Consider the following 27,917-nt stretch of genomic DNA (forward strand, 5'->3'; position numbering starts at 1 on the left):
TGAGAGGAATTAAAAATGTGAAACCTCCCAGGAAACCTCCATTGCCAGCATGGGACTTGAACTTTGTGCTAGAAAAATTGACACTTCCCCCTTTCGAACCAGCAGCAACAGCAGAATTACAATACTTATCCTGGAAGACTGCTTTCCTGCTGGCAATAACTTCAGCAAGAAGGGTCTCGGAACTACAGGCATTAATGGCAGTGCAACCCTTTTTGATCTTTCATCAAGATAGAGTGTCCATGAGAACAAATCCTACATTTATGCCTAAGGTGGTATCCAGAGTCTCTTTAAATCAGGCTATCCACCTACCTACATTCTTCCCCAACCCACAGAACAGGGGAGAAAGACTCTTGCATACCTTGGATGTACATAGACAATTACGCTACTACCTGGACAGGACAAAAACCAATAGAAAAACTGACCAGCTTCTGGTAGCATATGCAACAGGAAAGGAAGGAAAACCAATTTCTAAACAGACAATCTCCAAATGGATAGGAAATTGCATTAGATTTTGTTACTCCTACCATGGAAAGAAAACTCCAGAGAACATCAGGCCTCACTCCACAAGGGCTACAGCCACTACCACAGCTTTCTTACGAGGAGTGGCTAGCAAGGACATTATAGAGGCTGCTACTTGGACCTCCGTGCATACATTTGCCAAGCATTACAATTTACCTCTATACTCTAGATCCCGAGCAGGTTTTGCCACTGCTGTTTTGCAAGGGATCCTAACTACACCATAATCTCTACTCTTTCCTTCTCTCCTAGTTTAGCTATGGTATTCTACCCATTTGTAAGGACTGCAGATGCATCCTTGAAGGACATAGTACAGTTTTGTACCTACCATAAATGTAGATGTCCGATAGGAATGCATCTGCAGTCAGGATTACCCACCCACCTTCCCCTCTGAGGTACTCCTAGGGTATTTGCCAACCTTCAGCTAACTTGGGGGGGATCTATTATGGTGTATTTGTTTGTATATATGTACATACATGCTTATTTTATGTGTTTGCTCTCTACTATTTGGAAACTTTGGCATTTATCCAAATTTAGCCATCCAAGAGGGCACCTGGCATCTGGGGCAAGAAACACTGAGGAAAATGGCGTCGGCTGATGCTTTTATACCCGAAGAACTGCCGCAATGACGTCGGGTCAAGTGCGACACCAGCCGAAGCCAGACCCAGACTTTGGAATCCGGCCGACCGAAGGGCTGCCTGACGACAGGACAACCCATTTGTAAGGACTGCAGATGCATTCCTATCGGACATCTACATTTATGGTAGGTACAAAACTGTACTTTCTTCCCCTGGTCAGTCTTTCGGTCTGTGCCTTTCCTCCACTACCTCTCATCCCCAGGGTACTGTTCAAAATAAAGAATGAAAAACAAAGGACAAGTTTTATAGTTTCAGACTGGCCTCGCTACCACTGGTACCCCTCGCTGTGCAGCCTGTCCCCACTGCCACTATGGTATCTTCCTCAGATTCCAAACCTCCTGACCCAGAGGGAGGGGGAATTCATGCATCCCCAATTGCAGACAGTCACTTTGGTAGCTTGGCTTATTCCCTAACCCCCGGTCAATCAGCCATCCTCAGTAAACAATTTTTAGATGTACGTGAGGCCAGATGCCCTAGCACTAGAAAGTTTTATGCTGACAAATGGAAAAGGTTCTGCAGCTGGAGTCAGGCTAATAGAGACAATATGGCACAGCCCTCCCTCCCTCTCATCATGGATTACTTAGCTGACCTACTACACAGTGGCCTGTCTTTTTCCTCTATTAACATTCAGGCCTTTGCTATATCTGCTCCTTTTCCCACTGAGCAACCCCTTTTATCACACGCCTTGATCAAACAGTTCCTAACAGGGGCTAGCAACTTGAGGCCACCCAAAAGAACACCAACCCTAGCTTGGGACCTTAACTTTGTGTTGGAAATGCTCACCCTGCCCCCATTCAAACCAGCTTCTTCTGTAGAGCTAAAATTTCTCTCTTGGAAGACAGCTTTCCTTCTGGCCATCACTTCAGCCAGAAGAGTCTCTGAGCTGCAAGCAGTCATGGCTGTGGAACCCGTCATCATCTTCCATGCTGACAGTGCGTCTCTCAGGACTAACCCATCCTTCATGCCCAAGTTGGTGTCCAGTGTGGCTCTCAACCAGTCCATTCATTTGCCCACCTTTTTTCCTAATCCCTAGAATAAAGGGGAAGGGATCCTGCACTCCCTAGATGTGCACAGACAGCCTCAGATTCTATCTAGACAGGACTAAATCCTTCAGAAAGTCTGATCAGTTGCTGGTTAGCTTTGCTACACAGGCAGAAGGCAAAGCCATCTCCAAACAAACCATTTCCAAATGGATAGCCCACTGCATCCATTTCTGCTACAAACAACATGGAAAGGCTCCCACCAAGTAGGTCAGGGCTCACTCCACCAGACCAGTCTCCACCTCTGCAGCTTTCCTCAGAGGATTCCCCACCAGGGACATTCTGGAGGCTGCCACCTGGACATCTGTTCACACTTTTACCAGATGTTACCACCTGCCTCTCTTCTCCAAATCCAGGGCAGGGTTTGCCTCTGCAGTCTTGCAGGTCATTTTAGCCAGCCCCTAGTTTCCTTGACTGCTTCCACCCATTTCCTCAGTTTTGGGAATCAACCCAAATGTGATGACTGCAACAGTGAAACATGAAGAACATAGTACAGTTGTGTACACTTACCATAAATGTAGATGTTCGAGTGTATTTACTGTTGCATTCCTGGATGTTCATCGTGTTACACTGCTGCAGTCCTCACATTTGGGTTATACTGCCATCAGGCGGTCCCACAGGGGTATATAAGATTCATCCGACGCCATTTTCTTCCGTCTTTCTTGCCGCGCGGTGCCAAAGCAGAAGCAGCTCGCAAGTGCCGGTTGGCCGACTCCTGAGATTTTCAAAGTCGAATTTCAGATCCGAAGTCTTCAATAAAGCTAAGTACCCCATTGGGGAAACTTTTTTCTTGCCTCAGACCGATGTCAGAAATAGTTAATAATTGTATTTCTTGTGGAAAGCAAATACCTCATAAGGACTTCCACTCTTACTGTATTCCATGCCTAAGCCCTGATCACGACATCACTAGTTGTCGGTTTTGTGCTAGATTTAACAAACGTACTATTAAAAGACGTTTTGATTTTGCTTTGCACTACTTTGGCCGAAGGTTCAATTATACTATGCCATCGGATCAACCGGCTACCACAATACCTACAGAACGCAAGGACAAGGATAAAGACAGACATCCGAGGTCCAAAACCGACGAAGCCTCTTCTAGGCCAGTCGCCGGTTCTCAGTGAGGTGCTTTCACAGCCCTTGACACCCGCTACCTCAGAGCCACAGGCCACCTCCGACTCCCATGTGGAGACAACTAGGCCTCTGGAAACTCAAGGTATTGGGCCTATGGAAACTAATCCTTCAGATGGGTCCGGAGCCGCTGAGCAGGCATTGGCTTCTGAGGGTGTTTTCAGACCTTCACAGCTCACCATTAAAAATACAGCCAAGACAGAAGTACCACTAAAGACAAAGAAACAAGTACAACATTCTCCTGGACAAGCCTCCATGCCTAAGAAACAGATGCTTAAAATGGCCGAATACCTCATTACTCTAATCAGGGGTTCCCATCCCCCTCCTGAGAAAAGGCCTAGGCAGGATACAGACTACGATTCCTCTGATCAGGTTTCCATTTCCTCTGATTCCTCTTCAGACCAGGGCTACTCTCTACCCCCCCTATGAGGACTCTGATGCTGAAGAATCTATCCCTTCAGCCTCTCCTCCTGAGGATTATTCTTTTGGGGAAACTTTACATACCATGAGGGAGCATTTCCATTGGGAAAGTCAGGATTACTCAGAATCTAAGAAAAGGCTCAGAGATTTCCTTTTATTGCCTCAGCACATGCCCCTGGCTATTCCGCCTGTGCTAGATATTGTGGATGATGTGTTCTCTGAATTCAGCTGATCTCCCTATTCCTTGCCCCCTTCACCAGCCAAGCCAGATAGGTACTACAGAGTCCCTGACTCTCACGAGTTTCTTTATAAAAACCCTTCTGCTGATCCAGAAGCTATTTCCCAGGGTCCAAAAGGGGTTAAGGCTTCCATTGCAAAAAATCCAGTACCCTCTGACAGAGATTCCAGAGCTTTGGACAGATGGCGGAAGAAAGTATACACTTTTGCAACATTAGCAGTAAGAGCTTTAAATTGCCAATTTCACATGCTTAAGTACCAACAATATTTAATGGCTCAATTAAAACAGAAAATGCTTGCAAGCACAGAAGCTCCTGATTGTAAAGAAAAGCAGGATTTATTGCATGCAGTTGAACAGGTGGGAAAACATACTCTGCAATGTGGTTTTGATTCTCTAGAGGCCTCTTGTAGAGCCGCAGTTACAGGTTCATTGATTCGAAGGCATGCTTGATTAAAAGAACAGAGTTTACCTGATCATGTTAAGGCAAAATTATTGGATGCTCCTTTACAGCATGATACCTTGTTTGGTGTTAAGGCAGAAGAAGTGTTAAAGAAAATGGAGGATAAAGCTAAATCTATGCAAACAGTCAAGGATTTCTTACAGGTACAGCTACCTCAATTTAGCAGAAATTGGCCTACAAAAAATTGGCCCTTTCCAGTGTCAGACAGACCACAGAGAGGCAGATACAGATGCCCAAGAGGCAGATCTCAACCCCAAGGCTCAAACAGACAACGACAGTGGGGCACCTCGACCCCAAAATGAGGTGAGGACAAGTCTCAACCTTACAGGAAACAGTCACAATGACTTTCCTTTGCGTACGCCAAGCACTACCCTTTTGGAAGCCCCCTTGGGGGGAAAACTAGCACTTTTTTCTCAAAACCGGCAAACAATCACCCAAGACAAATGGGTTCTAAATATTGTGTGTCAAGGTTACAGGTTCCACTTTCATACTTTACCAAGGCTAAAAAGAATGCCAGACCTGCCACCAAATCAATGGGCAGAGGCACAAAAACAAATTACAGCCCTCATGGACATGAGGGCTATTCAAAAAGTACCACAGCAAGAACAAGGACAAGGATTTTACTCAAGACTCTTCCTGGTCCCCATAAAGGACAAGGCCTGGAGGCCCATACTAGACCTTTCAATTCTAAATACTTACCTGGATATTCCAAAATTCAAAATGTTGACATTACAGCAGCTTCTACCCATGCTGGGCAAGAACTCTTGGCTTGTTACTCTGGACCTCAAAGAGGCATACCTGCATGGTCCCTATCAGACAAAATTGCAGAAGATACCTGAGATTCAAAGCTGGTACAATGCACTACCAATTCTCTGCACTACCCTTTGGCTTGTCTACTGCACCCAGGGTCTTCACAAAGTGCCTGGCACCAGTAATTGCTTTTTGCAGACAAAAAGGAATTAAAATATATCCATATCTGGACGATTGCCTCATTCAAGCAGAGACAAAGGACATTCTTCTACAGCATCTTGCATTTGTAAAAAGGTTGCTAACTTCTCTAGGGTATACAGTAAACGAAAAGAAGTCAAAACTAGTGCCCTCACAACATATTATATTCCTGGGTGCAAGCTTAAATACGGCCCAGATGGCTTACCTCACGCCAGACAAACAGGTTCAACTAACTCAATATTTTCAATTACTGGCAAAGAAGTCCCATCTCCCTGCAAGAAAAATTCTGCAGGCCCTGGGATTCATGGCATCCTGCATACTACTAATACCATATGTCAGACGGCATACGAGGAAACTACAATGGTACCTAAAAAGTGTTTGGACTCAACACACTCACATTTTAGAAGCAGTAATACCAATGATTCTCTGCCTACAACAGGTGTTTCGATTGTGGGCACAGGCATGTCACCTAAACAAGGGTCAGCCTGTCACCCTACCCACAGCCAGGCAGACTCTAACAACAGATGCTTCAGATTACGTCTGGGGAGCACACATGGCAGGAAAATGCATTCAAGGCAAGTGGACCACAGACCAGATGCATCTTCACATCAATCAAAAAGAGATGTTGGCTGTTCAAAATGCCCTAACAGCTTTCAAGGACCTTTTGCATCCAGGACAATTATTATTAAAGACAGACAACACCACAGTAATGTGGTACATAAACAAGCAAGGGGGGACTCATTCTTACCCCTATGCAGGCAAGCCATGACCTTGTGGAACACAGCTCTAATGTACCAAGTTCACCTGCAAGCACAATTCCTGCCAGGAAAGAATAATACTCTGGCAGACGATCTAAGCAGAAATATCATGGACCCTCACGAATGGAAATTGAATCCACAAATCTTCAGTATGGTAACGCAAAAATGGGGATGCCCAGACATAGATCTTTTTGCCTCCCCACTGAATTGCCAACTACAATATTTCTGCATAAGGTCTTATCACAAACAATCTTGGAAAGTGGATGCTCTTTTGTTCAGCTGGAAAGACCTAAAAGTTTATGCCTTCCCACCTCTGCCTCTCCTTTCAAAGGTACTCCTAAAAGCCAGACAAGAAAAAACACAGATGATCCTGATTGCTCCAGAATGGCCACGTCAGCACTGGTACCCTATCTTAAGGAACCTAGCTCAAGGCCCACCATGGATTTTGCCTCAAATTCCACACCTTCTGACTCAACAAAACAATCAGATCCTGCACGGTCAGCTCAAAACCCTAAACCTGGCTGCATGACAGATTTATTAGTTAAACAGGCAACACCTCTCTCTAAAGCGGTTATGGATGTCATTTTAGAGGCCTAGCACCATGAAAGCTTACTCAGAAAAATGGAAGAGATTCTGCGCCTGGAACCAGGCTCAAAGCTTTGACTCTCTTGTTCCAAACATTCCTCAGATTTTACAATACTTAACTGAGATGCTGGACAGAGGCCTATCCTTCTCATCAATTAAGATCCATGCCTCTGCCATTTCAGCACATTACAACACGGATCCTCCTTTATTCTCTCATCCCTTGTTAAAGCAGTACCTCAGAGGGGCTAAAAACATAAGACCGCCCCGGAGAGCACCAACACCAACTTGGGACCTCAATTTTGTTTTGGAAAAACTGACCCTGCCACCTTTTGAGCCTGCCAGTACAGCTGATCTAAAATTTTTATCATGGAAAACAGCTCTGCTCCTGGCAAGTAACTTCAGCACGAAGAGTCTCAGAGCTACAGGCATTAATGGCAGTGGAACCTTTTATAATTTTTCATCAGGACAGGGTTTCTTTAAGGACAAACCCTACCTTTATGCCAAAGGTGGTATCTAGTGTGGCTCTTAACCAAACCATCCATTTGCCAACTTTTTATCCAAACCCCCAGAATAAAGGGGAGAAACTTCGGCATTCTTTGGACATACACAGGCAGCTACGCTTCTACTTGGACAAAACAAAAGGTATCAGGAAAACTGAGCAACTGTTTGTAGCATATGCTGCAGGATCACAGGGCAAGGCTATCTCAACGCAGACTATATCCAAATGGATAGGACACTGTATTCGTTACTGCTACACACAGCATGGCAAATCAGTCCCAAATAGCATTAGGCCCCATTCCACCAGGGTTACAGCCACTTCAGCGGCGTTTCTCAGAGGAGTACCTACCAAGGAAATTTTGGAGGCTGCAACTTGAGTTCAGTGCACACCTTTACCAAGCATTACCACCTGCCTCTTTACTCTAAATTCAGAGCAGGATTTGCCACTGCAGTTCTAGTGCACACCTTTGCCAAGCATTACCACCTGCCTCTTTACTCTAAATTCAGAGCAGGATTTGCCACTGCAGTTCTGCAGGGTCTCATAGCCAATCCTAACTCTTTATAGACCAGCCACCCAACCTTAGCCTTAGGATTCTACCCAAGTGTGATGACTGCAGCAGTGTAACACGATGAACATAGTACAGTTTTGTACCTACCGTAAATGCAGATGTTTGAGTGTTCACACTGCTGCAGTCCAAGTTACCTTCCCTCCATCCCCTCTGAACTAGCTGGCCTTATCTATACCTTTCTATCCTATACAACCTTTGTGGTGTATTTGCTTGTGACTGAAGGTATTGTTTTTATTTTATATGTATTGCTTACCTACTTGGGGGCACCTGACATCTGGGGCAAGAAAAACTGAAGAAAATGGCGTCGGATGCATCTTGTATACCCCTGGCGCACTGACGTCAGGGAAGAAGCAACAGCAACCGACGCCGGACCAAGATTTTGGAACTCTGGCCGACTGCGGGACCGCCTGACGGCAGGATAACCCTAGTGTGATGACTGCAGCAGTGTGAACACCTTAACATCTACATTTATGGTAGGTACAAAACTGTACTTTTCCCTCCCTCCATCCCTCGTTTTTTCTTTTCTTTCCTTACAAGGGACATATTGATATTTATTTTCTACTGGTGGACTTCTTCCACCAGAACCTGGCTCCTACTTGGGGGCTCCTGACAGGTTAGGGCTAGTAAAACTGATGTAATGGCGTTGGCTGCCTTACTTTATACTACTGATGACCTGACTTCAGTCCTGAAGCGACCGCAACCGACACAGAAATAGTAAGCCTCTGGTATTCGGGCCAGCCGAGGGCTACCCTGGCAGGGATAACCCAAATGTGATGACTGCAACAGTGAGTACACTCTAACATCTACATTTATGGTAAGTGTACACGACTGTACTTTCTGAGGAAGCTTTCTGGTTTATCTTGGTTCATTGTATATTTCTTTGCATTTTTCTATTATCTTTGCATGCGTTTATTTTCTGTAGGTTTAGTGGTTTAGAGTGTGCACAGATTGTGTTTTTATAGATAGAAGTAGCAAGCACAAAGTGTCTAATATTTTTTCTTTACCCTTTTAGTGGCTCTATGCATAGAGAAAGACGAAAGTTTCTGCGATCTGCACTGAAGGAGCTAGCCACTGTTCTATCAGATCAGCCTGGATTACTAGGCCCCAAGGTATGCTGCACTTTTAATTTCTTTCCAACAGAATGTTGCATTGAGTTCTACAGTTTTTTTATATGCTTTGTTGGACTTGTTCTGCCTTTTTTCAGAATTTGTGATTTATTAGAAACTATAGATAGTTTCACATAGATGCAACTTTTAAAAATTATCAGTAGAACGCAGCAGTTACTTATTTTATTAGCAATATTAGTTTAGCTAATTTATTCTTGAAACGTTATACTGTTGTTATTGTAGAGATGTAATTCTTGAATTTTTTTCAGGCACTTTTTGTATTCATGGCATTATCCTTTGCTCGTGATGAAATTATCTGGCTGCTCCGTCATGCAGATAATGTACAAAAAAAGAATGCTGATGACTTCATAGATAAGTATGTAAATAATGTAATTTCTTTTGAGTTGGATTAATGTATTTAACTTTTTATTTTCCAGGTTTTGAACTCCTGCATGAAAGTGTTCTTTTCTGGTACTGCTTATGAAATATCCTTGCAACAGTTACAAGAATCTTAGTTTCAGTATTTCTGTAAATTATCCATGAATTGGCATGTCAGTGAAGTGTGCCAAGTTTGTTGAGTTAATAAAGTGATGCAGTTTAACAGCATAGGGATAGTTAAGACAGTCATAATGGCATTGCCTTGAGAGACTTTAGAGATCTGAAGGAGTCTTTGAAGTGTAAGCAGTACTGAAGTACACCCTTATGGAAATTAAGATACTGAGGAGAGGTGATGTGCTACTGTGTTGTAGAAAGCATGATATGTGTAGGCAAAGACAGCAGTGCCTATCCTGTATAATTGTCAAAACTAGGAGACCAATTTCTAGTGATCAGTTGGTATCTGCCAGTGAAAACACTGATTACGAAAAGTCGAGTGGCAGGGTAGTAGCAGGGTGTTGTGGGGTGGTGGAGAATGAAGTAAAATTTGTCAAACTTAGTAGGGAGATCTTCTGACATTCGAGACTCTAAACCCTTTGCTCTTTATCCTGCTATTGAAGCCTCTGGGGATGTATTCACCAGTGCGTCTTTTGTCGCCAGATTCCCAACCCACTGCTTCTAGGAAACCTGACCTTTTTATAGCATTGTGGACTGTTTTATGTATCTGAACAAGAAGCTAGATGTCTTTCAAGGATGCATCTGCAGTCATCACATATGGGTTGTCCTGCCTCAGGCAGCCCTTCGGTTGGCCGTATTCCAAAGTCTGGGTCCGGCGTCGGCTGATGTCGCACTTTCCCCGACGTCAGAGCGCCTGGGGTATAAAAGCATCAGCCGACGCCATCTTCCCAGTCTTTCTTGCCACGTGGTGCCCGAAGCAGAAGCAGTTCGCAAGTGCCGGTCGGCCAACTCCTGTAATTCAGCTATCAAAGACTTCAAAAAGCTAAGTACCTCGTTGGGGATACTCTCTTGCCTCAGCCGATGTCAGATAAAGTTAATAATTGTTTAACTTGTGGGAAACAAATACCTCATAAGGATTTCCACTCTTACTGCCTCCCCTGCCTAGGCCCAGACCACGACGTCTCGGCCTGTTCAGCCTGTGCTTCCTTCAACCGACGCACTCTTAGACGTCGGGCGGAGTTTGCAGAGGAATTTTTTGAGGCTAGTTTTTCGTATAAGATGCCGTCGGAGACTCCGACTTCTCATTTAGTTAAGAAACGGAAGGACAAGGACCGACACACGTGGGCCGTGGTTTCGGCTGAAACCACGGCCAGGCCTACCGCGAGTGTCTCGGTCTTGGCTGAAACCGAGTCCTTGGTACTTCCAATTACCGAAACCGCTCAACCGACTACCTCGGTCCCGGAGGCCCCGGCTGAGTCTGTTATTGAATTTCCAACAGAAACTGGTGTCCTGGAACCTTCCGACACCATTCCTTTAGACAAATCTACTCCAGCACGTGGTGCTGCCAGGCCTCCTGCATCCATGTCCATTAAGGCATTCTCCAGGGCTAAAGCTGCTAAACTCTCAAAAGCTTTGCCTCCCAAGGTTATCCCTCAGGGACCCTCTACTGGTTCACAGATTCTAAGTTTAGCAGAGGATCTTATCTCCTTAATTAGGGGCTTTCAACCTCATCCGGACAGGGGCTCTCAACCTCCTCCAGACAAAAGGCCCAGGGTTGAGCCCTCTGATCCCCACTCCTCAGATGAGGCCTCTGATGGCTCTACTCTCGGACCACCAGGAGGAGGCTTTTTCCTACGAGGATTCTGATGCAGAGGAATCTATTCCCTCGGCCTCCCCTCCTGAAGAGTTTTCCTTTGGGGAGACACTACACACCATGAGAGAGCATTTCAATGGCAGGGCCAGGAATTCTCTGATTCCAGGAAAAGATTAAGGACCTTTTTACATTTGCCTCAGCATAGACCTTTAGCTATTCCTCCTGTTTTGAATGTCATTGATGATGTGTACTCTGACTCTAGCAGAACCCCTGATTCTCTCCCTCCGGCTCCTGCCAAACCCGATAGGTACTACAGGGTCCCGGACTCGCATCTTTACATTTACAAGGCCCACTCTGCTGATCCAGAGACTATTTCCCAGGGCCCTAAAGGGGTTGCAGCTGCCACTGCTAAAAATCCTCTCCCCTCTGAAAGGGAGTCCAGAGCTTTAGAGAGATGGGGTAAAAAAGTGTATACTTCTGCTACTCTTTCTATGAGGGCATTAAATTGTCAATTTCATATGATGCAGTACCAAGAGTATTTGTTAGATGAATTGCATAAAAAACTGTCTTCACCCGACCCCCTAGACCGCAAGTCACTTCAGGATCTGGTACATAACTCCCAACAGGTTAGCAACCATTTCTTGCAATGTGGTTATGATGCATTGGAAGCTTCATGTAGGTCAGCTATGACTGGCGCAGTCATATGTAGGCATGCTTGGCTGAAGGAACAATCTCTGCCAGACCATGTTAAAGCAAAGCTGCTGGATGCTCAGCTGGAAAAGCAAAACTTATTTGGCTCCACGGCTCAGGAGGTCCTAAAGAAATTTGAAGAAAAGGCAAAATCCGTACAAACGGTCAAAGATTTTCTCCAAGTACAACCACCAAGATTCAGCAGGAATTGGCCTTCCAAGAATTGGTCCTTTCCAGACACAGAGGTTTCAGAGAGGCAGGAACAGGCATGCCAGAGGTAGAGGGCAAGCTAGAGGCTCCTACAGAGGACGTCAATGGCAGCCTCCCAACCAGAGAGGTAACGCAGGACCTTCAACTGCTGCACAAGGACAGGCTCAATGACTTTACCTTGACACCGCCAACCAGTGCTCAATTGGAAGCACCTTTGGGCGGAAAGCTTTCTTTATTTTCAGAAAATTGGCACAGTATTACAAGGGACAAATGGACACTACAAATAATAGACAAAGGATACAGGTTTAATTTCCACACATTACCAAAAAGAAAGGGCATGCCAGACCTGCCACCGAATCAAAGGGCAGAGGCTTTGAAACAAATTTCCAGCCTAATGCAAATGAAAGCTATAGAAAAGGTTCCTCTCTCAGAACAAGGCCAAGGATTTTATTCCAGACTATTCCTTGTTCCAAGAAAAGAAAAACAATGGAGGCCTATTCTCGACTTGTCCGCACTGAATACTTATCTCATTGTGCCAAAGTTCAAAATGCTGACTCTACAGCAGCTCCTTCCCATGCTGGGCAAGGGGTCTTGGCTGGTAACTCTAGACCTCAAGGAGGCATACCTGCATGTCCCTATCGGACACAGTTGCAGAAGACACCTCAGATTTCTTGCAGGGTCAGAGCATTATCAATTCTCAGCATTGCCCTTTGGCTTATCTATTGCGCCCAGAGTATTCACAAAATGCCTGGCATCAGTAATTGCACACTGCAGACTTCAGGGGATTCAAGTATACCCATATCTGGACGACTGCCTTATACAAGCGGACAGCCAACAAACTTTGGTAAAACACTTGAATTATGCCATCCACCTACTTCAGGCCTTGGGATATACAGTCAACTTTCACAAATCAAGACTTGTTCCATCCCAAAGAATAACTTTTCTGGGTGCAGATCTAGATACAACCACCCAAATGGCCTTCCTCACAGAAGAAAAACAAAGTCAACTACCAGATTACTTCAAAAATCTGACAAGACAAACCCAGCTGACTGCAAGGAAAATCCTGCAGGCCCTGGGTTACATGGCTTCTTGCATCCTTCTGATTCCGCAAGCAAGACTACATATGTGGAAACTATTTATTTTATTTATTTATTGCAGTTGGTTTACCAGGATAGTCCATTGGGCCATTGAAGAACCCGTTTTCAATGGAGTCCTGGGGAGAAAAGCTCCAAAAAGAAAAATAAATGTACATTACAGTAAATATATAGACACATGCAATGAGGGAGCATGAGCTCCAAAAAGAAACATGTACATTACAGTAAATATAAAGGTACATACTATAAAAGAACAAAAACAAAACATAAATGTAATTAACATTTGACAGTGACCATCTTGGTACAGGCAATGAGGGAATAAAAGCAAAAAACATAAATGCATTTTAATGAACAGACATAGTAGATAATTAGAGTAGAGTGCTAGTACAGGGAAGGTAGAGTTGGTTATGTGGGGTGGGTACAAGAGCATTCCCATTGAGATGCTAGGTGTAAGAAAAGTGACTTTTTGAAGGCAGAGTGGTTGGAAGTAGTGCGGATGTTTGGTGGTAGGGAGTTCCAGAGGCGAGCAAGGCTGAAGGAAAGGAGGTTTTGCCTGGGGATGATTTGGTTTGTGAACCTCTAGTAGATTTTGATTATTAGACCTTAGAGCTCTATTTGGATGGTGCATTTTAAAGGCAGAGGAGAGGAGGGACAGTTAGAGGGTTTAGAATAAGCTTGTGGGCTAGATTTAGTTGAGTAGAAGCAAGATAGTTGGGAAGTTCTAACCATTTTAGTTTATGGAGGGAGAGACAGTGGTGAGTGGAAGACTTATGGGTGGTAGCGAATCTAGCAATTTTGTTATAACAAGAGGTGAGCTGTTTTTTTAAGGAGCACTGAAGATTAGTAAGTAGTGGGGCACCATAGAGGAGGGAGGGAATGAGGAAGGAAGTAGCTAGGGTGATTTTAGTGGTAGGTGTGAGGTAGGCATTTTGTCTATATAGCATGCCAAGTTTTGATGTGTTTTTGATGTTCTTTTGTAGGTGGGAATTAAATTTGAGTTGGTTGTCAATAAGGACCCCAAGAAGTTTGGTCTCTGACACTATTTCAAGGGGAGAGTTGTTTTGACTGGTAACTAAGAGTGAGTTTATGTTGGGGGGAGGGAGTTTGGAGGGAGTAAATAACATTAATTTGGTCTTGGTGGCATTGAGAGCTAGATGATTACATAGCATCCATTGCTCTGTGGCAGAGAAGGCGTCTTGAGTGAGTTTTTGTAGGGTGGAGATAGAAGAGGCAGAGCAGATGATAGTAGAATCATCTGCATATTGGATAATGCTGGAGAAGGGGATAGATTTGTGGAAGTCATTGATAAAGATGTTAAAGAGAAGAGGGCCCAATATGGAGCCTTGTGGGACTCCGGTAGGGGTGTTTATGGTACCTAAGGAGTTTATGGACTCAACACAGTCACAGCCTGGAAACTTTGATACCACTCATTCCATGCCTTCAAAAGGAATTTCTGTGGTGGGCTCAAGCAAGCCAGTCAAACAGGGGTCTGCCTTTCAACAAACCTATAGCCAGCCAAACCATTACAACAGACGCTTCAGACCACGGATGGGGAGCGCACATGGAGGGCAGATGCATTCAAGGTCTATGGTCACAAAAAGAGCTACGCATGCACATAAACCAAAAGGAAATGCTGGCAGTGATACATGCAGTCGAAGCCTTCAAACCCTTTCTGCATCATGGCCATTAGCTAATAAGGACAGACAGCACCACGGTTATGTGGTATATAAACAAGCAAGGAGGCACCCATTCCTACCCTCTTTGCAGGCTGGCAGTGAATCTATGGGAACTTTCCTTGAAACTCAATATACAGCTACAATCCCAGTTTGTGCCAGGGAAAGACAATATACTGGCGGACAGCTTAAGCAGAAATATCATGGATGCACACAAATGGATGCTGCACCCAGACATCTTTTTACAGATAACACAATCATGGGGGAGGCTGGACTTGGATCTTTTTGCCTCCCCCCCACAATCATCAACTGAAGAAATTCTGCTCAAGGACATACCACCCACAAGCATGGAAAGTGGACGCCCTCTCTTTCAGCTGGAGAACTCTAACAGTGTATGCATTTCCTCCTCTCCCATTAATGACCAAGGTTTTACTGAAGATCAGGACAGAGCAGCCAAAAATGATTCTGATAGCTCCGGACTGGCCAAGACAGCATTGGTACCCACTGTTAAAGAGCATGTCACGCACGAAACCATGACCTCTTCCTCTATGGCCACTTCTACTGACACAGCACAATTACAAAACTCTGCATTCCAACCTGAAAACCTTGCAACTAACAGCCTGGAAAATACCTTGACTCCTCCTCAGGACAAGCTATCCCAGAGAGTGAAAGCTATAATTATGGAAGCTCGCCGGCCTTCCACAAGAAAGGCATATTCAGCAAAATGGAAAAGATTTCACATTTGGAACACCACAAAGGGCCTAGATGCAACAGTGATGAATATGGCACATATCCTGGAATACTTGGCAGAAATGTTCCACAATGGTCTGTCTTACTCTTCCATTAAAATTCATGCTTCAGCAATTTCAGCAGAGTACAACACTGATCCACCTGTCTTCTCAAATCCTCTCCTAAGACAGTTTCTAAGAGGAATCAAAAACATCAATCCTCCAAGGAAACCACCTCTACCTACTTGGGACCTTAACTTCGTGTTGGAAAAACTAACATTGCCTCCCTTTGAACCAGCAGCATCTGCAGAACTAGAGTTCCTGTCTTGGAAGACTGCTTTCCTTATGGCCATAACCTCAGCAAGAAGAGTATCTGAGTTACAGGCCCTTATGGCAGTACAGCCATTTCTTATTTTTCATCAGGGCAGAGTTTCATTGAGAACCAATCCTACATTTATGCCAAAGGTGGTATCCAGGGTTTCATTAAATCAAGCTATTCACTTGCCTACCTTCTTTCCAAATCCACAAAACAAAGGGGATAAACTTCTGCACACCCTGGACATAAACAGACAGTTGCGCTACTACTTGGACAGAACTAAAGGTTACAGAAAATCTGACCAGCTGTTGGTAGCATATGCTGCTGGTACACAAGGAAAAGCAATTTCCAAACAGACAATTTCAAAGTGGATAGGGAATTGCATTCGTTTTTGTTACTCCTTCCATGGAAAATCTGTGCCAGCTAACATTAGACCTCATTCCACAAGAGCCACAGCCACCTCCACAGCCTTCTTAAGAGGGGTGGCTACCAAGGACATTTTAGAAGCTGCTACATGGAGCTCCGTGCATACATTTGCCAAGCAAAGAATAAGAGCTGGAAACAGCGCACCAAAACCGCACTTTATTTAAGTTCACAACAGTTTAAAATCCACACACATAATCCAAAAGGTAAACGCTTTGGAGCAAATCAATGCGTTTTCGTCAGCTTAAAGCTACGACTTCATCCGACAATTAAGTTTAATTAATGAACTATTATATAGTAAAATTCAAAGAATAAAGACCAATTAGAACAATTGCATTCTATTTAAACCAATGGTAATAATGAAAGACTGAAGAGCTCATTATAATAAAAAACAATGTAAAATGTATGAATATCATAAAAATCAGTTAAAATCTCTTCTAAAATTGATTCTGATGTTTAAAACCTTTTCAGTGAGTTGATCAAAGTATGCTTCAATAAATAATTTCTTTGTACACCAAATACATGAATAAATACAATAAAAACCTCAGTTAAATTCATGTGAATATGTAAATGTTAAAAGGAATGTTTTTTACTAAGGAAGGGAATGAAGTAAAGAACAATGGTGCCACCTACTGTTCTTTTGTGGTAAGCTGTTAATATTTCACTTCATATCTTAGCTGCTCTCAATTTTAAAACTGGAGCTAGGGAAATGCATTCATTTAAACCAGGTTGTTTGTTGGCTTCTAATAATATTTGCCAACATAATTCCCTATATTCCAGCCATTCTTCCCAGGGGCCTCCTCTCATTTCTTTTTTCACCTGCTCAAGGACAAAAAAAGAAAATTTAGACTCTTTACAAGTTTTTGTGTGCTTAAACAATGCGTTTGTGTCTTTTCCTTTTTGTATTTCATACAGGTGTTCATATATTCTTCTCTTTAATATTCTTTCTGTTTTTCCAACATAGTAGGAGTTGCAATTTGAGCACATTGCCAAATAGACTACTCCCTGGGATTCACAGTTATAATGGCCTGTACTATATATATTCATATCCCTAGCTACCAGAAATATTTCTCTTTTGTTAGAAATATAAGGGCACTGTTTACAGCGTCCACAATGAAATGTTCCATATGTAGTGTTGCTACAGCGTGTCTTCTCAAAAGAGTTATTAACGTCATTAGCTTGATTATTTTCTAAAAATTTTTTAATGCTACGTGCATTCTTAAATACAACTTTCGGGACCCTTTCTTTAATGTTCGGAATGTCTGTAAAGGATATGAATTTGTCCCACTCAGTTTGAAAAATTCTTTTTACTTTGGAGTTGAACAAATTAAATTCTAAGAGAAGTGCTGATTGATATTCAAAATCAGCTGGTGTATTGTTCCTACTGATGTTGTAATGGTTGTCCGTAATGTCCCCACTTGTCATAGTGTCCATGTTGTTAGTCAGACAACCCTTAATAGGTTTGAATTTAGTCTGTCTATGTTGTTCCACCTCTTTTCTAATGTCTTTAATAAAATCCAGTGGGTATCCTCTGGCTAGGAACATACCTTCTAAGATGTTACATTCAACATAGAAATCATCATCCCTGCTCGTCATGCGACACCCTCTCACAAATTGTCCCTTGACAATATTCCTTTTGCAATGTGGAGGGTGTGCGCTGTTGTAATGCAAGAAAGAATTGCAGAAAGTGTTTTTCCTGAATATTTTAGTTTCTAAATCTTTGTTGTTTTTACTCTTCTGAACTTCAACGTCCAAATATTGTAGCTTATCAGGAGAGGTGGAGTGTGTGAATCTCAAGTAATGGGTAGTACTGTTAATATAGTCCAGGAATTCAGTCTTTTCGCTACCTCCTGTCCAAAAAAATGACGATATCGTCCAGGTAGCGTCTGTATAGTGACCAATATTGTTGAAATCCTGAATTCAGGATATAATTCAATTCCCAACCTGCTAGTACTATATTTGCATAAGTTGGTGCGCAGGCCGCACCCATTGCTACCCCTTTTATTTGTTGATAAAATTCTCCATTGAATGTTATAAAGTTATACTTCAAAATGGTATCCATTAACTCCACTATTGTAACTTTTTCTGAATGTGCTAGAGTATTATCCATGAAGACCATGTCCTCAAAAATACTCATCCCTTCATGGTGTGGTATGCAAGTGAAGAGGTCCACCACATCTATACTAACAAAAATCAAGTTCTCAGTTAGGAGGTTTGATGTAATGCTTCTTAGTAAGTCCCATGAGTCTTTCAGTATATGTTTGTAGTTGTTACAAATGTGTTTGATCTTATGATCCACAAATTTAGCCATAGGGAGAGTTTTTGAACAATCGGCTGACACAATAGGTCTTAATGGAGGGTCACTAGCATTTTTGTGTACCTTAGGTATGCCGAAGATGATAGGAATCTTAGGTTTCGGCACTGACAAAAATTTGTACGTGTTGTTGTCAATTGTTCCCTCCATGATCATATGATCAAGAGCCATGTCTATTTTCTGGTAGGCCACTTGCACCTCATCAAATGATACATTTCTATATTTACTTTCTTCTCGAAGAATGTTGTTCATTTTGCCTTCGTAAATAATATTATCCATAATCACCACTCCCCCTCCTTTATCTGGCTTCATAATTCTTATTAGTGTGTTTTTCCTTAAGTCTTCCAGAGTTTCATGTTCTTCACCTGTAAGGTTGTATGCCTTATAGTGTTGTTTAAACTCCTTCCTAATTTCATTTTCTAACACCAGTTCCAGGTTCTTTATTTGCGGGAGGAGTGGGGGATTATAGGTACTACGTCTAGTTAGGGCAGTATGTGGTAGCTCTTGGTTGCCTAAAGTAGCTGGTAAGATGGCTTGCAAGTTCAACTTCCTGAGAAACAACTTCATGTCTAAAATAGTTTTAACTAGATCACCTCGAGTACTTGGAATAAATTTAAACCCTTTACTGAGTAGGTCAAAATGTACCCTATTTAAAGTAATATTGCTGAAATTGTAAATAGAAAAATTTTTGAAAGAATGTGTAGTGCCTGTACATAAAATCTCAGAATCAGTGTCTAAACCAGGGGGGGTCACCAAGATTCCGAATGGGGGATGTTGTGGGGGTGGGGGTGTAGATGATATTAGTTAATACCTCCCTCTCCCCCTTCTTCCTCCCCCTCTCTGAAAATTCTGAGGACCTTGTCTCTTTCTGTACATGTTATGTTGTGGGTCTTCATTCTCTAGTGGTGGAAAGTCAGTGTCATAATCTTCAATAAAAAATTCCTCCTCCCTGTAGTGCACATTGTGGTTGTTCACTCTCCTGTTATCTAGCTTGTTTCTAACATTATGTACATTTCTCTTAAACGGTGGTTGTGGGTAGCTCATATTATTCTGATAATCATCTAAGTCCCTTTTAAGTTTGTTAATCTTTCTTTCTTCTAGTGCTTTGCATTTAGTATCAATATCTACCCTTAAATTATAATATTTATCCCTTTCTTGCTTTATTTCAAAAAACAAGTCCTGCTTAATAAAATTATCCAAAACCAAAATTTCTTCTTCTAATTCTAATAACTGTTTATTATTTTCTTTAATAATAAGACCTAAAATTTCAAGACCACATCTATTAAAAGTATCTATCAGGTCTTTGTGAAAAGAAGTGCCAGGTTCAACATTGTTGGGGTACTTCCATACCCTGAGCCCTTTTGGTACAATATGGTGTTCTATACATGCTGTTAAATAAGAGTTCTCTATGCACAACATTTTATATTTATGCATTGATTTAAATAATTTATCTATTTTTAAAGAATAAGAATCACCATCCTGTGGTGAATTATCGTCTTCTGAAGTAAGGTTAAACCCACGCGGATTTTTTAACCAGTCTATTAAATTGTCACTGTTTAAAGAAATCGGAACAGTACCTGTGGCATTAATGCCCGGCGTGTTCAAAGATGAACCACCACGCCTGTTGATGACCCCTGCATGTGTGTTGGTGTCCGATGTTGATCGAGAACCCAATAGCATCGGTGTGATGGCAGGATCAAAAGTGCCACCATTCGGTTCAGCCTCCTCGAGCGACGTGGAGCCGGAATCACGGTTGGATCTCTTCCTCTTCTGTTTGGATCCTCCAAACCTTTCGGTCCCTTCCGGCATGCTCCCTACGTCCGTTGATTTCCTGCCAGTCAGAGTAACACACAGCGGGGTTAACAGTTCAATAAGCTCAGTGAGCTGTCCAATAAGTTTACGGGACTGTCCCAATTCTTCGCGGTTAGAAGAGTGTGGGCTGTTCTCCATAGGCTGGGCACCAAACCAAGAAATCCAACAACAGGCGCCCAACCAAAATAGTAACCAATAAAAGAATAAGAGCTGGAAACAGCGCACCAAAACCGCACTTTAAGTTCACAACAGTTTAAAATCCACACAAATAATCCAAAAGGTAAACGCTTTGGAGCAAATCAATGCGTTTTCGTCAGCTAAAAGCTACATTTGCCAAGCATTACAATTTACCTTTATATTCCAGATCCAGAGCAGGCTTTGCTACGGCAGTCCTGCAGGGTATCTTAGCTACACCATCCTTTACTTAGTACCTCCACCCCCAGATTGGCTATGGTATTCTACCCATATGTGATGACTGCAGATGAATCCTTGAAGGACATAGTACAGTTTTGTACCTACCATAAATGTAGATGTCCGATAGGTATGCATCTGCAGTCAGGTTTACCCTCCCTCCTTCCCCTCTGTGGTATTTCTTGGGTGCTTACCCCTCTTATAGCTAGCTGGGGTAATCTATTATGGTGTATTTGTTTTTTATATTATTATGCATGTTTGGATTTTTAAATGCATCTCTCCAAATTTAGCCTTCCTTAGAGGGCACCTGGCATCTGGGGCAAGAAAAACTGAGGAAGATGGCATCGGCTGATGCTTTTATACCCCAGGCGCTCTGACGTCGGGGAAAGTGTGACATCAGCTGACGCCGGACCCAGACTTTGGAATCCGGCCAACCGAAGGGCTGCCTGAGGCAGGACAACCCATATGTGATGACTGCAAATGCATACCTGTCGGACATCTACATTTATGGTAAGTACAAAACTGTACTTTTCTGGTTTAGCTGTGATGTCCATGAATAGCAAATAATCATCTTGGGCTCCAGCAAAGAATGCCAATTTCAGTGTCGGGGAGAGTGGCATATTTATTCAAATGGAGAAGAATTGTTACATCTCTGTTTTATATGTCTTCCTACTTGGTCTTAAGTGTTCTGACTTGCCAGACAAATGTACTAAAGTTCCAGGGGTACTGTATTTTCTCAAGTTAAGGATAAGGCTGAAATGATAGAAGGCAGTGGTCTGAGATTTAAAATAAAATGCATCTTTCCAGCATCACTTTTTACGTTTATAAGCATCATGCAAGGCACAGACTTGGATTTTTATTTACATGCTCTTTTTTCATTTCATACATATGTTAACCTGGTGTGCTCACTCTGTACCAAAATCCCTTTCAAGGAGTGATCCAGGAGCAACTGTCTGGTTGTTTATCAGAGAAGAGTGTATCCATTGTTTACACTGTTGGTTAGCAGTCTGTATGGCTCACACCTTCCAAAGAGCTGACTTCTAGGGAAAAAGATATGAATTGTATTTTGTATTTGACTTGATTTTTAGAGTGACACGTAACTGGACTCTGTCTTTTTTCCTAGAGTGGTGGCAGTACTACCAGGCTAGAAAAAAACAGCTGTGGGGAATTGGAAAATTCCTCTAGCCTTCCCTATGAAGTGTGTGTGTGTGTGTGTGTGTGTGTGTGTGTGTGTGTGTGTGTGTATTATATACTGTGCAAAAGGCAGTTATCATGGATACAGAGGCATCAGAAGGCAACTAACCACAGAGAGAGCAGTGAGAGACTTGTGTAAGCGACTTGTGTGCAGTTCATCTGCTTATGAAGGTTGGAAGCCTATGCCCAGGACGACATTGCAAATTCCCTTTATGTTCTGAGGTGCAGGTTGTACTTTGCAGACTTTTTATTGAATCAAATTTGTGTGCATTTTCTTATTACTTCATTCTTTGAAGATAGCAGTACAACTCTTCCTTCTCCCTTGGCAGTGGTATAATTCAGATCCCATCAGTGCCAGTCAGGCCCCATATTCACGCTCTACTGCAGCATGTGAAGACTTTGATGTCCTTCAAGGATGCATCTGCAGTCATTACATATGGGTTGTCCTGCCTCAGGCAGCCCTTCGGTCGGCCGGATTCCAAAGTCTGGGTCCGGCGTCGGCTGAAGTCGCCCCTTCCCCGACGTCAGAGCGCCTGGGGTATAAAAGCGTCAGCCGACGCCATCTTCCTCAGTCTTTCTTGCCGCGTGGTGCCTGAAGCAGAAGTAGCTCGCAAGTGCCGGTCGGCCAGCTCCTGTAATTCAGCTAAACCGAAGACTTCAAAAGCTAAGTACCCCGTTGGGGACTCTTTCTTGCCTCAGCCGATGTCAGATAAAATTAATAATTGCTTAACTTGTGGGAAACAAATACCTCATAAGGATTTCCACTCTTACTGCCCACCTTGCCTAGGCCCAGACCACGACGTCTCGGCCTGTTCCGCCTGTGCTTCCTTCAACTGACGCACTCTAAGACGTCGGTCGGAGTTTGCAGAGGAATTTTTTGGGGCTAGTTTTGCTTACAAAATGTCGTCGGAGACTCCGACTTCACATTTAATGAAGAAACGCAAGGACAAGGACCGACACCCGTGGTCCGCGGTTTCGGCTGAAACCACGGCCAGGCCTACTGCGAGTGTCTCGGTTTCGGCTGAAACCGAGTCCTTGGTACTACCGTCCACCGAAACCGTACAACCGACAACCTCGGCCCCGGAGGCCACTACTGTCTCGGTTGTTGAATCTCCTTTGGAATCTGGTGTCCAGAAACCTTCCGACACCATTCCCTTAGACAAAACTACACCAGCACGTGATGCAGCCAGGCCTCCTGCATCCATGTCTATTAAGGCATTCTCTAGGGCAAAAGCTGCTAAACACTCAAAATCTATGCCTCCCAGAGTTATCCCTCAGGGACCCACTACAGGTTCTCAGATACTTAGTCTAGCAGAGGACCTTATTTCATTAATTAGGGGCTCTCAGCCTCATCCGGACAGGGGCTCTCAACCTTCTACAGCAAAAAGGCCCAGGGTTGAGCCCTCTGATCCCCTCTCCTCAGTTGAGGCCTCTGATGGCTCTGCCCTCTCGGACTACCAGGAGGAGGCTTTTTCGGCCTACGAGGATTCAAATGCAGAGGAATCTATCCCTTCGGCCTCCCCTCCTGAAGAACTGTCTTTTGGGGAAACTCTGCACACTATGAGGGAGCATTTCCAATGGCAGGGCCAGGAATTCACTGATGCCAGGAAGAGATTAAGGACCTTCTTGCATTTGCCTCAGCATAGACCTTTAGCTATTCCCCCTGTTTTGAATGTCATTGATGATGTGTACTCTGAATCTAGCACAACCCCGGACACTCTCCCTCCGGCTCCTGCCAAACCCTATAGGTACTACAGGGTCCCGGAATCACATCTTTTCCTTTACAAGGCCCAGTCTGCTGATCCAGAAACTATTTCCCAGGGCCCTAAAGGGGTTACAGCTGTCACTACAAAAAATCCACTCCCCTCTGAAAGGGAGTCCAGGGCTTTACAGCGTTGGGGTAAAAAAGTGTATACTTCTGCTACCCTTTCTATGAGGGCTTTAAACTGCCAATTTCATATCATACAGTACCAAGAATATTTGTTAGATGAATTGCATAAAAAGCTGTCTTCACCTGAACCCCTAGATCGCAAATCACTTCAGGATCTGGTACATAACTCTCAACAGGTTAGCAACCATTTCTTGCAGTGTGGTTATGATGCATTGGAAGCTTCTTGTAGGTCAGCTATGACAGGTGCAGTCATACATAGGCATGCTTGGCTGAAGGAACAATCTCTGCCAGATCATGTTAAAGCAAAGCTTCTGGATGCTCCACTGGAAAAGCAAAAGTTATTTGGCTCCACTGCTCAGGAGGTCTTAAAGAAATTTGAAGAAAAGGCAAAATCTGTGCAAACAGTCAAAGATTTTATGCAAGTCCAACCACCAAGATTCAGCAGAAATTGGCCTTCCAAGAACTGGTCCTTTCCAGACACAGACAGACTTCAGAGAGGCAAGAACAGGCGTGCCAGAGGTAGAGGGCAAGCTAGAGGCTCCTACAGAGGACGTCAATGGCAGCCTCCCAACCAGAGAGGTAGTGCAGGGCCTACAACTGCTGCACAAGGACAGACTCAATGACTTTATTTTGACACCACCAACCAGGGCTCAATGGGAAGCACCTTTGGGCAGAAAGCTTTCCTTATTTTTAGAAAATTGGCACATTATTACAAGGGACAAATGGACACTACAAATAATAGACCAAGGATACAGGTTCCATTTCCACACATTACCGAAAAGAAAAGGCATGCCAGACCTGCCACCAAATCAAAGGGCAGAGGCTTTGAAACAAATCTCCAACTTAATGAAAATGAAAGCAATAGAAAAGGTTCCTCTTGCAGAACAAGGCCAAGGATTTTATTCCAGACTCTTCCTTGTTCCAAGAAAAGAAAAGCAATGGAGGCCTATTCTCGACTTGTCCGCACTAAATACTTATCTCATTGTGCCAAAATTCAAAATGCTGACTCTACAGCAACTCCTTCCCATGCTGGGCAAGGGGTCTTGGCTGGTAACTCTGGACCTCAAGGAGGCATACCTGCATGTCCCTATCAGACAAAGCTGCAGAAGACACCTCAGATTTCTTGCAGGTTCAGAGCATTATCAATTCTCAGCATTGCCCTTTGTCTTATCTACTGCGCCCAGAGTATTCACGAAATGCCTGGCATCAGTAATTGCACACTGCAGACTTCAGGGGATGCAAATATACCCGTACCTGGACGACTGCCTTATACAAGCGGACAGCAAACAAATTTTGGTAAAACACTTGAATTATGCCATCTATCTTCTTCAGGCCTTGGGATATACAGTCAACATTCACAAGTCAAGACTGGTACCATCCCAAAGAATAACTTTTCTGGGTGCGGATCTAGACACAACCACCCAAATGGCTTTCCTCACAGAAGAAAAACAAAACCAACTACCGGATTACTTCAAAAACCTGTCAAGACAAACTCATCTGACTGCAAGGAAAATCCTGCAGGCCCTGGGTTACATGGCTTCTTGCATTCTTCTGATTCCTCAAGCAAGGCTACATATGAGGAAACTCCAGTGGTACCTAAGGAGTTTATGGACTCAGCACAGTCACAGCTTGGAAACTTTGATACCACTCATCCCATGCCTTCAAAAAGAATTTCTGTGGTGGGCTCAAGCAAGCCAGTCAAACAGGGGTTTGCCCTTCAGCAAACCAATAGCCAGCCAAACCATTACAACGGACGCTTCAGACCACGGATGGGGAGCGCACTTGGAGGGAAGATGCATTCAAGGGCTATGGTCACAAAAAAAGCTACGCATGCACATAAACCAAAAGGAAATGCTGGCAGTGATACATGCATTCGAGGCCTTCAAGTTATTTCTACATCAAGGCCACCTGCTAATAAGGACAGACAACACTACAGTTATGTGGTACATAAACAAGCAGGGAGGCACCCATTCCTACCCTCTTTGCAGACTGGCAATGAATCTATGGGAACTCTCCTTGACTCTCAATATACAACTGCAATCCCAGTTTGTACCCGGAAAGGACAATATACTGGTGGACAGCTTAAGCAGGAACATCTTGGATGCACACGAATGGATGCTGCACCCAGACATCTCCCATCAGATAACACAATCATGGGGGAGACCGGACATAGACCTCTTTGCCTCCCCACACAATCATCAGCTGGAGAATTTCTGCTCAAGGACATACCACCCACGAGCATGGAAAGTGGACGCTCTCTCCTTCAGCTGGAGAACTCTTAACAGTGTATGCATTCCCACCTCTTCCATTAATGACCAAGGTCTTACTGAAGATCAGGGCAGAGCAGCCAAGAGTGATTCTGATGGCTCCGGACTGGCCAAGACAGCACTGGTACCCATTGCTAAAGAGCATGTCACGGACAAAACCATGGCTTCTGCCACAATGGCCGCTTCTCCTGACACAGCACAATTACAAAACTCTGCATTCCAACCTGAAAACATTACAACTAGCTGCCTGGAAAATTCCTTGACTCATCACCAGGATAAGCTATCCAAGAGAGTGAAGGATATCATCATGGAAGCTCGCAGGCCTTCCACAAGAAAGGCATACTCAGCAAAATGGAAAAGATTTCACACCTGGAGTACCTCAAAGGGCCTAGATGCAACAGTTATGAACATGGCACAAATCCTGGAATATTTGGCAGAAATGCTCCACAATGGCCTGTCTTACTCTTCCATTAAAATTCATGCTTCAGCAATTTCAGCAGAGTACAATACTGATCCACCTGTCTTCTCCCATCCTCTGCTAAGACAGTTTCTAAGAGTAATTAAAAACATCAGTCCTCCAAGGAAACCACCACTGCCTACTTTGGACCTTAACTTCGTGTTGGAAAAACTAACACTGCCTCCCTTTGAACCAGCAGCATCTGCAGAACTACAGTTCCTCTCTTGGAAGACTGCCTTCCTTCTGGCCATAACCTCAGCAAGAAGAGTATCTGAGTTACAGGCCCTCATGGCAGTACAGCCATTTCTTATTTTTCATCAAGACAGAGTTTCATTGAGAACCAATCCTTCATTTATGCCAAAGGTGGTATCTAGAGTCTCATTAAACCAAGCTATTCACCTGCCTACCTTCTTTCCAAATCCACAAAACAAAGGGGAAAAGCTTCTGCACACCCTGGACATACACAGACAGTTGCGCAACTACTTGGACAGAACAAAAAATTACAGAAAAACTGACCAGTTGTTTGTAGCATATGCTGCTGGTGCACAAGGAAAAGCAATTTCAAAACAGACAATTTCAAAATGGATAGGGAATTGCATTCGTTTCTGTTACTCCTTTCATGGAAAAACTGTGCCAGCTAACATTAGACCTCATTCGACCAGAGCCACAGCCACCTCCACAGCCTTCTTAAGAGTGGTGGCTACCAAGGACATTTTAGAAGTTGCTACATGGAGCTCCGTGCATACATTTGCCAAGCATTACAATTTACCTTTATATTCCAGATCCAGAGCAGGCTTTGCTACGGCAGTCCTGCAGGGCATTTTAGCTACACCATCCTTTACATAGATCCTCCACCCCCAGATTGGCTATGGTATTCTACCCATATGTAATGACTGCAGATGCATCCTTGAAGGACATAGTACAGTTTTGTACCTACCATAAATGTAGATGTCCGATAGGTATGCATCTGCAGTCAGGTTTACCCTCCCTCCTTCCCCTCTGTGGTATTTCTTGGGTACATTCCCCTCTCATAGCTAGCTGGGGTTATCTATTATGGTGTATTTGTTTTTATATATGTATATATATATTTTAGTGCATGTTTGGAATTTATTGCATTTCTCCAAATTTAGCCTTCCTTAGAGGGCACCTGGCATCTGGGGCAAGAAAAACTGAGGAAGATGGCATCGGCTGACGCTTTTATACCCCAGGCGCTCTGACGTTGGGGAAGGGGCGACTTCAGCCGACGCCGGACCCAGACTTTGGAATCCGGCCGACCAAAGGGCTGCTTGAGGCAGGACAACCCATATGTAATGACTGCAGATGCATACCTGTCGGACATCTACATTTATGGTAGGTACAAAACTGTACTTTTCTTAATATCTTATTC

At 43.6% G+C, this 27,917-nt stretch overlaps 1 protein-coding gene across 4 annotated transcripts in view; it reads left to right on the top strand.

Moving 5' to 3' along the window:
- NCKAP1 (NCK associated protein 1) overlaps positions 1 to 27,917 on the top strand; it is a gene marked incomplete in the record, with an annotated part of 2,707,503 nt that overhangs the window by 1,001,685 nt on the left and 1,677,901 nt on the right. For all 4 annotated transcript variants that reach the window (XM_044075245.1, XM_044075246.1, XM_044075247.1 and 1 more), the window contains 2 exon segments: positions 8,811 to 8,907; positions 9,174 to 9,280. In XM_044075245.1, coding sequence (XP_043931180.1) covers positions 8,811 to 8,907; positions 9,174 to 9,280 — 204 coding nt within the window.

Source organism: Protopterus annectens, chromosome 6.part0, assembly GCF_019279795.1.
Source record: "Protopterus annectens isolate FY-2018-M chromosome 6.part0, PAN1.0, whole genome shotgun sequence".
NCBI lineage: Eukaryota > Metazoa > Chordata > Ceratodontiformes > Protopteridae > Protopterus > Protopterus annectens.